This window comes from Hyla sarda, chromosome 7 (assembly GCF_029499605.1).
Source record: "Hyla sarda isolate aHylSar1 chromosome 7, aHylSar1.hap1, whole genome shotgun sequence".
Lineage (NCBI taxonomy): Eukaryota > Metazoa > Chordata > Amphibia > Anura > Hylidae > Hyla > Hyla sarda.
Window position 1 is genome coordinate 210,477,137 of NC_079195.1, and position 12,569 is coordinate 210,489,705.

The 12,569-nt window shown below is 41.9% G+C and overlaps 1 protein-coding gene across 4 annotated transcripts in view; it reads left to right on the forward strand.

Moving 5' to 3' along the window:
* LPAR3 (lysophosphatidic acid receptor 3) overlaps nt 1-4,332 on the forward strand; it is a 59,666-nt gene extending 55,334 nt beyond the window's left edge. For all 4 annotated transcript variants that reach the window (XM_056532528.1, XM_056532530.1, XM_056532529.1 and 1 more), the window contains exon 3: nt 3,839-4,332. In XM_056532528.1, the coding sequence (XP_056388503.1) occupies nt 3,839-4,161 (323 nt within the window). In that variant the 3' untranslated portion in view covers nt 4,162-4,332. The remainder of the gene's footprint in view (nt 1-3,838) is intronic.
* Nucleotides 4,333-12,569: the final 8,237 nt, after the last annotated feature.

Here is a 12,569-nt window from a genome sequence, read left to right on the forward strand (position 1 = left end):
TAAATTTTTCGCAAGTGTGACCCCGCCTATCTATAGTGCCCAAATGGTAATGCCATTTCTTTGTGGGACTCACAGGCAATATCTTTTCTTATTAGAGTCGTCCTCTTTTAAAGGGGTACTCCCCTGGAAAACATTTTTTTTTAAATCAACTGGTACCAGAAAGTTAAGCAGATGACACGTTTCGGGTCAAAGTGGACCCTTAATCATGCCATGATTAAGGGTCCAGTTTGACCCAAAACGCGTTGGTGTTTCTGTGTGCTCCATGTGATCGCTAATAAAGTTCCTGTTTGACCTTATCCTGCGCTGGACATTCCTTCTTCTAGTTCTGACTAAAAGTTATAAGTAAATCTATCTATAGTAGCTGAGCGAAGATAAGCAGATATGCCATTCAGGAGCCCAGAAAAGCTAGGTGACGACTTCTCACCTTGCGTTTTCATGCTCCTGAATGGCATATCTGCTTATCATAGCTCAGCTATTATAGACAGATTTGACTAAAAGTTATAGGTAAATCTATCTATAATAGCTGAGCTATTATAAGCAATCATGCCACTCAGGAGTATGGAAAAGCTAGGTAAGAAATTGTCACCTAGCTTTTCTGTGTACCTGAATGGGAAATCAGTTCATGGCTGGTGGTACCTTTGGGGAGACTCCAGAGGCAGAGACCGCTGGCGGGACCACAGGCAGGCAGCATCCAGTAGGGGAGGAGCTTCCTACACTACCCTGACGTCACATGGGGCACGCAGCAGTGACATACGTACGCAGGTCAGGAGGTTACGCAGCCCATGTCATCAACCAGGGCCTAGGTAAGGAAACAGGGCAAGCCTGGGACATCGCAGGGCCGGCCCTCTTTTTCTGCAAATGTAGCTGCCACGGGCCACCTATGCAGGCTGCTGGACCTATTTTAACATAGGGGCTAAAGGGCTAGGTGCTTTGGGCACCCAGGAATGACAGGGCCCAGGGCAGCTGCCCCTTTTGCCCTGCTTTAAAGACGGCCCTGGTGATTGGTAGGAACTGATCGGGGAAGTTACAGTGCCCTGGTTTCATATTCCGCATCTGAAGCCGTGATTGGCCGGTCCTGACCAATCAATGCTCCCAACAGGGAGTATGAAATCCTGACACTCATACTAAACCTAATGTTCCCCGCTGGGAGCCATGACTGGTGGGGAGCAACTGGACAATCACGGCTTCAGGCAAAAAATATGAAATCATGCACTCTAAAGGCAGTTTTTTTGTAAGCCAGGTCTGGGCTGTGTAGATTTGCAGTATTTTTGTGCGACATTCGTACTTGATTCTTTATCACTGCAAAGTAAAAATCTGAAATTGCCTTTGGAAAGGCTGTGCTTAGACGCATGCGCGACATTACATGCGCCAAATGGTAGCAAGAAAAGAGCCTTAAATCAATGATAAATTTCCTCCTAAGTCCCTTTACAAGACTTGAGTTACAAAAAGCACATCTCACTCTGGAGGACCAGACATGTCTGTGCGTGACACCGATGGTCAGAACACTGCACCTTAATAGGACATATTAGTGTCACATTGCCAGTGTGACCCCATTCTTGAAAATTGGGGTAGATTTACTAATACTGTCTGATACCTGTTACTACAGTGTAAACTTAGTCTAAAATATGCCAAATTTATCACAGTAGCTCATGCTGTATAATAAATCTAGTGATAAATCTTTAGACTGTCTAAACCACTCTTCATACTTTTTCATACGGAAATTGCTTGCTCCTTTCCTTCTAAGCCACGTACCATATCAATGGGCAAAAAAATGTTTAGAAAGTGTCTATTATCCATTTTGGAATCGATAACTTTGTAGTCCATGTTAAGGCCCTATAGAAATAGAATATTGATTTAGGATTTAGAGCAGACTGTGGAGAAAGTAGAATGGGATCACTTAGGGCTGGTACAAGGATTTTTGCCACCCCCTTTTCTTAGCCCATTGGCTCCACCCTTTGACATGCCCCACCTTACTGCTGGGGTGACACACTGTAACAAGCCTCCTCTTCATGTATTCTCCTTACTACTGGGGTGACACACTGTAACAAGCCTCCTCTTCATGTAATCACCTTCCTACTGGGATGACACACTGTAACAAGCCTCCTCTTCATGTAATCTCCTTACTACTGGGATGACACACTGTAACAAGCTTCCTCCTCATGTAATCACCTTACTACTGGGGGGACACACTGTAACAAACCTCCTCCTCATGTAATCACCTACTACTGGGATGACACACTGTAACAAGCCTCCTCCTCATGTAATCACCTTACTACTGGGGTAACACACTGTAACAAGCCTCCTCTTCATGTAATCACCTTACTACTGGGATGACACACTGTAACAAGCCTCCTCCACATGTAATCACCTTACTTCCGTGGCTACACGCTGTAACAAACATCCTCTTCATTTAATCACCTTACTACTGGGGTGACACACTGTAACAAGCCTCCTCCTCATGTAATCTCCTTACTACTGGGGTGACACACTGTAACAAACCTCCTCCTCATGTAATCTCCTTACTACTAGGGTGACACACTGTAACAATCCCCCTCCTCATGTAATCTCCTTACTACTGGGGTGACACACTGTAACAACCCTCCTCATGTAATCTCCTTACTACTGGGGTGACACTCTGTAAGAAACCTCCTCCTCATGTAATCTCCTTACTATTCGGGTGACACACTGTAACAAACCTCCTCCTCATGTAATCACCTTACTACTGGGGTGACACACTGTAACAAACCTCCTCTTCATGTAATCACCTTACTACTAGGGTGACACACTGTAACAATCCCCCTCCTCATGTAATCTTACTACTGGGGTGACATACTGTAACAAGCCTCCTCCTCATGTAATCTCCTTACTACTGGGGTGACACACTGTAACAAGCTTCCTCCTCATGTAATCACCTTACTACTGGGGTGACACACTGTAACAAGCCTCCTCTTTATGTAATCACCTTACTACTGGGGTGACACACTGTAACAAGCCTCCTCCTCATGTAAGCTCCTTACTACTCGGGTGACACACTGTAATAACCCTCCTCTTCATGTAATCCCCTTACTACGAGGGTGACACACTGTAACAAACCTCCTCCTCATGTAATCTCCTTACTACTGGGGTGACACACTGTAACAAACCTCCTCTTCATGTAATCACCTTACTACTTGGATGACACACTGTAACAAACCCCCTTCTCATGTAATCTCCTTACTACTGGAGTGACACACTGTAACAATCCCCCTCCTCATGTAATCTCCTTACTACTGGGGTGACACACTGTAACAAGCCTCCTCCTCATGTAATCTCCTTACTACTGGGGTGACACACTGTAACAAGCCTTCTCCTCATGTAATCTCCTTACTACTGGGGTTACACACTGTAAAAAAAACTCCTCTTCACGTAATCACCTTACTACTGGGGTGACACACTGTAACAAACCTCCTCCTCATGTTATCTCCTTACTACTGGGGTGACACACTGTAACAAACCTCCTCTTCATGTAATCACCTTACTACTGGGGTGACACACTGTAACAAACCTCCTCTTCGTGTAATCACCTTACTACTGGGGTGACACACTGTAACAAACCTCCTCTTCGTGTAATCACCTTACTACTGGGGTGACGGACTGTAAAAAAAAAAAAAAACTCCTGGAGACAGAGTGCAATAACTTTTTAGCGGCAGGTGGATGGTGCCCCTTATTAAGAGGGCGCTATAGGCGGCTGCCTATTTTGCCTATAGGTGGAGCTGGCCCTGGGATCACTTATAGTTAAAATGTTCTAAATATGTGTAAATTTTGTCTTAATGTTAAGATCTTCTCCTTGTATCACTAGGTGCCTTTGTTGTGTGCTGGACACCAGGGATGGTTGTTCTTCTTCTCGACGGCCTCAACTGCACTTCTTGTGGCCTCCAGCAAGTCAAGCGGTGGTTCCTCCTCCTTGCCCTGATGAATTCTGTCATGAATCCCATTATCTACTCGTACAAGGATGAGGAGATGTGGAGGACTTTCAAGAGCATGTTATGCTGCTTCATATACAAGGGGAAACGACGGTCCTCCAGGTTTCCATCAACCGTACACAGTACGAAAAGTACAGATACCACCAGTTATTACCTAGAAGATCTTGCCAACCAACTACCGCCGGAGAAAGTACCCTAACGCCATAACAAAACATCCCAACGACCCGGCATTACCCTCCTTGCTTTTATCCCCATATTTATGTCACAATGAAAACATTGTTATAAAAAATATGGGGGGAGATTTATCAAAACCTGTCCAGAGGAAAAGTTGCTGAGTTGCCCAAAGCAACCAATCAGATCGCTTCTTTCATTTTTCACAGGCCTTTTCAAAAATGAAAGAAGGAAGCTGATTGGTTGCTATGGGCAACTCAGCAACTTTATCAAAACCTGTACTGAGGAAAGTTGCTGAGTTGCCCATAGCAACCAATCAGATTACTACTTTCATTTTTGAAAAGGTCCTATGAAAAATGAAAGTAGTAATCTGATTGGTTGCTATGGGCAGCTCAGCAACTTTTCCTCTGGACAGGTTTTAATAAATCTCCCCCATGTTGTGTATAGTGTATCATAAAGGATAGAGAAACAAGATATAAAATTGCCCTCCGAGGACAATACTGATGTAAATAAAACAATGTGTGTTTAGTGAATGTTAGAATTTTTTTATGTAAGATATTTGTTGGTTTTTTTTAATGTGTTTTATATGTTACTTTGTGCTTTGTCTCAGGTAGAGTATTTGCATATAGCTGACTTAAAGGGGTACTCCACTGGAAAACTTTTTTTTTTTTTTTTTAACTCAACTGGTGCCAGAAAGTTAAACATATTTGTAAATGATGTGTAGCAACCAGAAAAAAAAAGAGAGAAAAGCATAAAAAAAGGAATTGGCACTGAATATGTCACTATGACGATTACAGTGTATCGGAGTGTGCGGACAATAGGTAGGGAGGAGGTGTATAAATTCCAATATAGATCTCAGGAGGTGCTCCCCCTGCTGTACATTCCGTTAAGAGTCTGCTGACCCCCAGAGATATATGTACTGGGTGAGTGCTCTGTTTTTCGATATTTTTGGTATCAATATATTTGTAAATTACTTCTATTAAAAAAAAATCTTAATCTTTCCAGTACTTATTAGCTGCTATTTGCTCCACAGGAAGTTCTTTTCTTTTTTGAATTTCCCTACAGTGCTCTCTGCTGACACCTCTGTCCATTTTAGGAACTGTACAGAGTAGGAGAAAATCCCCATAGCAAACCTCTCATGCGCTGGACAGTTCCTAAAATGGACAGAGGTGTCAGCAGAGAGCACTGTGGTCAGACAGAAAGGAAATTGAAAAAGAAATGAACTTCCTGTGGATCATATAGCAGCTGATAAGTACTGGAAGGATGATTTTTTTTTTTTAATAGAAGTAATTTGCAAATCTGTTTAACTTTCTGGTAGCAGTTGATTAAAAAAAATATATATTTTTTTTCCAGTGGAGTATTCCTTTAAGATCAATGGTGTCAAACTGTGGCCCATCAGACATTGCAAAACTTCAACTCCCAGCATGCCCGGACAGCCGTTGGCTGTCCGGGCATGCTGGGAGTTGAAGTTTTGCAACATCTGGCGGGTCACAGTTTGAGACCAGTAGTTTAGAACGTATGAGCCAACCTCTTGACGGCAAGCAGTTGGGTTAGCCATACGAGTTGATAGGTTAGCCAGTTTAGGGGCCAGTATAAAAGGTCAGCTGATGACAGGACTTAGCTGTGGCCATTCATCATCTTAGTCAAGGGAATATATAATAGAAGAAGCTTATGTGGCCTTTATAGGGTTACTGGAAAGAGGGGCCCAAATCTGGTAGATCTCATCCTCTTACATGCTGTCCTATTCCATTGTTAGCAAGTAAGTGTATAGAACATCGTCCCAATGGACATGGAAGAAGGGTAAAATCACCAGTGGCACTATAAAAAGGAACTTCTTAAAGGGGTATTCCAGGAAAAAACTTTTTTTTTTAATTTTTTATATCAACTGGCTCCAGTAAGTTAAACAGATTTGTAAATTACTTCTATTAAAAAAATCTTAATCCTTTCAATAATTATCAGCTGCTGAAGTTGAGTTGTTGTTTTCTGTCTGGCAACAGTGCTCTCTGCTGAAATCTCTGCTTGTCTCGGGAACTGCACAGAGTAGAAGAGGTTTGCTATGGGGATTTGTTTCTAAACTGGGCGGTTCCCGAGACAGGTGTCATCAGAGAGCACTTAGACAGAAAAGAACAAATCAACTTCATCAGCTCATAAGTACTGAAAGGATAAAGATTTTTTTTTTTTTTTTTATAGAAGTAATTTACAAATCTGTGCTTGCAGTAAGAAACAGCATTCGGCACTGCCAGCCGTGCAGCCTAGTAATCGCTCTTGGTAAAACAGGTGTGCATATATGTCGCTGCTGGTGGGGTGCTCGGCCGGGACAGAGTCATACATCAAACGTGTGAGAGAGCATAGAAAATGAGCGGCACTCACCACAAACAGCTAGCGACAACTTCTTTATTTCTTAGACGTGCAGTTAGAACATACAGGTGCAGGGAGACAGGAACGCCGGTAAATCTGGCTGACTGGTCACAGCCGTATCGTGTTTCCGCACTTCGTCTGTTTGTGGTGAGTGCCGCTCATTTTCTATGCTCTCTCACACGTTTAATTTACAAATCTGTTTAACTTTCTGGAGCCAGTTGATATATAAAAATTTTTTTTTTCCTGGACAACCCATTTAATGGTCTTGTGATTAGTATTCACATTACACCCAAATATGTAAAGGTTTTGGACAGCGATGGTAGCCAATGGTGTATGGGGCCCATTGGGTACCTCATGTTGGTCTTCTACATCTTCACCTACACCACAGGGCTCTCTATCTCTATAAGGAGCACAATGTTAGTAGAAAAAGTGGGCAACCCAGGGATTATGGCGGCCTAATCCTCTACTAGGCACACACATGTTGGACCTCTGTCATGGGATGGGGGGGGGGGGGTTTGAGGGAATTAAACAATTGTTAACTTTTTCCATGTCTGAACATTACATAATATTAATGCCTCAACTTCCTGTTTATCCCCGGCTATATAAACCATAGGGCAGTGTATATACAGTAAAGTACATTAACTAGACCTAATAATGCCGTGTTGTTTTGGATTAAGGGATGACACGATCTAATCCTATTTAAGACATTTTTTTCCCCATGTATTTTGGAAACAGTAGCGAAGAGGCCATATGCGTATGCATTCTGTGAGTTATTTTAGTGCTGATCTTCTGAGGTTACTCACATCAGGACTCTATGGCTTTCTAAAAGTTTAAAGGGGTACTCCCGTGGAAAACTTTTTTTTTTATTTAAATCAACTGGTGCCAGAAAGTTAAACAGATTTGTAAATTACTTCTATTAAAAAAAATCTTAATCCTTCCAATACATTTTAGGGGCTGTATACTACAGAGGAAATGCTTTTCTTTTTGGATTTCTCTGATGTCAAGACCACAGTGCTCTCTGCTGACCTCTGCTGTCCATTTTAGGAACTGTCCAGAGCAGCATATGTTTGCTATGGGGGATTTTCTCCTGCTCTGGACAGTTCCTAAAATGGACAGCAGAGGTCAGCAGAGAGCACTGTGGTCGTGACATCAGAGAAATCCAAAAAGAAAAGCATTTCCTCTGTAGTATACAGCCCATAAAAAGTACTGGAAGGATTAAGATTTTTTAATAGAAGTAACTTACAAATCTGTTTAACTTTCTGGCACCTGTTGATTTAAAAAAATAAAAAAAAAGTTTTCCACGGGAGTACCCCTTTAATGCAGTAGCAAGAAGGACACGTTTATTGTACTTGAACGTAGACAGGGGTTCAGCTGACATTTCCCTAATGTGTATAGGGGCCTTTAAAGTATTACAAGGAGCAAGTACCAGGTACAGGACTCTTATTTAGCCAGTGTGGAGAACAGTCATACAAGGATTCTCCCTCTTGGTGAGGGGCTTGGCGCTGTCATTTATTTTCTATGGGCATTGCAATACTTTATTTCCCCAGTGGTGGCACTGCAGGGAAAATGAACACTTACATCCATTAGATCACAACAGATAATTGGGGGCCTGAACAAGAGAACTATATATCAGCTTAAAGGGGTACACCCATAGACATTTTATCCCCTATCCAAAAGGGATAGGATGTCTGATCGCGGGGGTCCCGCCGCTGGGGACCCACCCCCACGATCTCCCTGCATTTGTTTAGAGCGTCGGGGGCTTGTGACGGTCACGTCCACGCCCCCTCAATGCAAGTCTATGGTAGGGGGCGTGACGGACGCCACGCCCCCTACCATAAACTTGTATTGAGGGGGTGTGGCCGTGACATCACAAGTGGGGCGTGATGTCACAAGCCTCCACCCCGCATCGCCAGTTATCCGGCACGAGCGAAGTTCGCTCCATGCACCAGATGTCTGGGGTGCCGCAGCCGAGATCGCAGGGGCCACCAGCAGCGGGACCCCCACTATCAGACATCTTATCCCCTATCCTTTGGATAGGGGATAAGATGTCTGGGGGCGGAGTATACTTTTAACATTGGGTGACCTGTCTGGCAAAAAACGTATTGTTTAAAGTAAATAACGCCAATTAAATGACATATTAAGCTCTACTACATCAGTATATGGCTATTGTTTTAAGCTAATACAGTAGATAAGCATGCCCAAGCCCCATTTGGGTGACCATGTTTACAGCCTGACCCTGTCCATTTAGCAATATATTTAATATTTTTGATCTGAAGAACAGATACTTTTGAAAAAAATCTATTTCATTAGAACCCTCCAAGGTATAACATACTGCCATTAATACTCCAACTAATACTTAATTTATTCTTCAAAACACTGTATTCTAATGCTTTCTTGGATAAAATTACAGGGGGGGGGGGATTATTCAAAATTTTATTTGCCTTTTTTTTCCCCGTAAACTGTGGCAGAATGGTTGAAAAAAATGTCTTGAGGCACATTCTCAAATTAACTTTGCCTTGTTTGCGCCATGTGCCTGGTTTTTCCCAAAAGAGGGCTTGGCCTCTGAAATAGAGCTTAAATTGTGCTAAATTGTCAACAGTATTCCCCAAAAATTCCTGGTGAAGACGAAGACTAGATAGTGGTAAGATACACCAGATTTTCAACACTGTTAAGAATCTGATGGGTACTTCTCTGGAAAAAATATTTTTTTTTTAAATCAACTGGTGCCAGAAAGTTAAACTGATTTGTAAATTACTTCTATTTAAAAATCTTAATCCTTTCAGTACTTATCAGCTTCTGTATGTTGCACAGGAAGTTCTTTTCTTTTTGAATTTCCTTTCTGTCTGACCACAATGCTCTCTGCTGACACCTCTGTCCATTTTAGGAACTGTCCAGAGTAGGAGCAAATCCCCATAGCAAACCTCTCCTGCTCTGTACAGTTCCTAAAATGGACAGAGGTGCCAGCAGAGAGCACTGTGGTCAGACAGAAAAGAACTACACAACTTCCTGTGGAGCATACAGCAGCTGATAAGTACTGGAAGGATTAAGATTTTTAAATAGAAGTAATTTACAAATCTGTTTAACTGTCTGGCACCAGTTGATTTAAAAAAATAATGTTTTCCAGAGGAGTACCCCTTTAAGTTAAAACTATTACATTTTTGAATATCTCCCCTAAAAAGTGAAGTAAATTTTTCAGTATAATTGTTAAATTTTTCATTGTCTCTGCTGTATGTAAAGAAAATTATACTGTAAGGATTTAAGCATTGTGGCAATGTTATAACCTATTAAATCGGTATTTCCATCTCCTAAATTCGTCTCCCTGGACCCCTTCGGGCTGTTTGTGGCTGAAAAGCACAAAAAAAGTTACGCAATTTGGGTAACTTCCATTTACTTTAATGGGAGTTGCGCAAACTTCGTAGCCCCGTGAGCTTCACTGTTTACGTACACTGGTTGCTCAACTCCCATTAATGTCAATGGGAGTTATGAAAGTTGTGTTACTTCCCCATTATGGCAGCTTTTGGCCTTCCCGGCCCTCCCGACCACCCTACAGTGGCCATAAGCAGGGGGGGTCTGAAAAGGGAAATTTAGGGGTTCTGCTTAAGAGTTTTGCCCTTAATCTGTTTATTTGATGTTGTTCCCTCTATCATGCATGACTTACCATTATCCCCTAGCCCTCACCCATACAGAACTGTGTTTTAGTTTCTAAATAGCTAATTCTAAATTTGTCCAGATAATGTGTATATTAAAGGGGTACTCCTGTGGAAAACGTTATTTATTTATTTTTTTATTAAAATCAACTGGTGCCAGAAAGTTAAACAGATTTGTAAAATACTTCTATTAAAAAAATCTTAATCCTTCCAGTACTTTTTAGCAGCTGTATACTACAGAGGAAATGCTTTTCTTTTTGGATTTCTCTGATGTCAAGACCACACTGCTCTCTGCTGACCTCTGCTGTCCATTTTAGGAACTGTCCAGAGCAGCATATGTTTGCTATGGGGATTTTCTCCTGCTCTAGACAGTTCCAAAAATGGACAGCAGAGGTCAGCAGAGAGCACTGTGGTCGGGACATCAGAGAAATCCAAAAAGAAAAGAAGCATTTCTTCTGTAGTATATAGCCCCTAAAAAGTACTGGAAGGATTAAGATTTTTTAATAGAAATAATTTAAAAATCTGTTTAACTTTCTTTCACCAGTTGATAAAAAAAAAAAAAAAAAAAGTTTTCCACGGGAGTACCCCTTTAAAGGGGTTATCCAGGAATCCAAAAATAGACCTATATTCTTTTAAAGAACGCTCACTGTCTGTCCCCAGGTTGTGTGTGGTATTACAACTTGGCTCCATTGACTTCAATGGAACTGAGCCGCAGAACCGCACCCAACCTGGAGACAGACAGGGAACGGTCTTTGAAAGAAATTATCTCTGTTTTTTTTACTCCTGGAAAACCCCTTTAATACAATGTGCCTCTAAAAGTGAACACCTGTATGGCAGATGGATACAAGATGACAGCATTCAAGATGGTCATCATGTTGGTTGACATAGCCCAACTGGGATTTCCCGTCCTTCTCAGCTCGTGTCTGAAGTTAGATCCCCATCTCCCAAATAGTTCATTTTCTGTACTGTTTACCTCTTCTAAGACATCCTTATATCTTAGGGGTCCATTAGATTGGAGATTGTTCCGCTCTCCGGCTATAGTAGAGGAAGTGCTAAATGGACGTGCACAGACATTTTGGGGGCAGGGCCTGAAGTGAATTAAGGAAACTTCTCATAATTAATTATGTAAATGCCCAAATAATGATGCCCCACTGCCCAGTGTCAAAAGGGCAGGGGCTCATGTGTGCACGTCCCTGAAGTGCTACATGAGTGGTCTCCAAACTGTAGACCTCCAGATGATGGAAAACTACAACTACCAGAATGCCCGGACAGCCAACGGCGCACTGGTCGAAAAACATTGCTCTATACTCTCTATTTTGTATGACCAAGAATATGTTTAAAGATATCGGGGGAGATTCATCAAAACCCGTCGAGAGGAAAAGTTGTCCAGTTGCCCATAGCAACCAATCAGATCGCTTCTTTCAGTTTTGAAACGGCCTCTGAAAAATCAAAGTGATCTGATTGGTTGCTATGGGCAACTCACAACTTCTCCTCTGGACAGGTTTTGATAAAGTTGTGGAGTATAGAAACCAATCAGATCGCTTCTTTCCTTTTGCAGAGGCCTTGTCAAAAATGAAAGAAGCGATCTGATTGGTTGCTATGGGCAACTCAGCAACTTTTGCTCTCGACGGGTTTTGATCAATCTCCTCCATCATGTCTGTCGTCACTACCAAACCCTATGCCTGCCAAATATATTCTACTTAACACATTTCAGAGGGAATATTGATACAAATACTAGACGTAGAAGCCGTATTGTATGTCACCGCCGTATATCACCCACTGCACTGTAAGTCACTATGGTTTGCTGGACAGATCAGAACATTTTGCTGTTGTTAATAAAGAGTCTTATTCTCTGCGTCTGCTTGATTTTTTTTTTTTTTTGAGTCCTATAATGCCTTTATTCAAAATGTTCAGTTTAAGGGAGGAAATAAGCCGCTGCCAGACACTTCTGGCTCTGCTTAAAGGGGTACTCCAGTGGAAATTTTTTTTTTTCAAATCAACTGGTGCCAGAAAGTTAAACAGATTTGTAAATTACTTCTATATAAAAATCTTAAGCCTTCCAGTACTTATCAGCTGCTGTATGCTCCACAGGAAGTTGTGAAGCTCTTTTCTGTCTGATCACAGTGTTCTCTGCTGCCACCTCTGTCCATATCAGAAACTGTCCAGAGCAGGAGAGGTTTGCTATGAGGATTTATTCCTGCTCTGGACAGTTCCTGACATGGACAGAGGTGTCAGCAGAGAGAACTGTGGCCAGACTGGAAAGAACTACTCAACTTCCTGTGGAGCATACAGACGCTAATAAGTACTGGAAGGATTAAGATTTTTCAATAGAAGTAATTTACAAATCTGTTTAACTTTCTAGCACCAGTTGTTTAAAACATTTTTAAAAAGTTTTCCACGGGAGTACCCCTTTAATACTGTTCATAGAGAT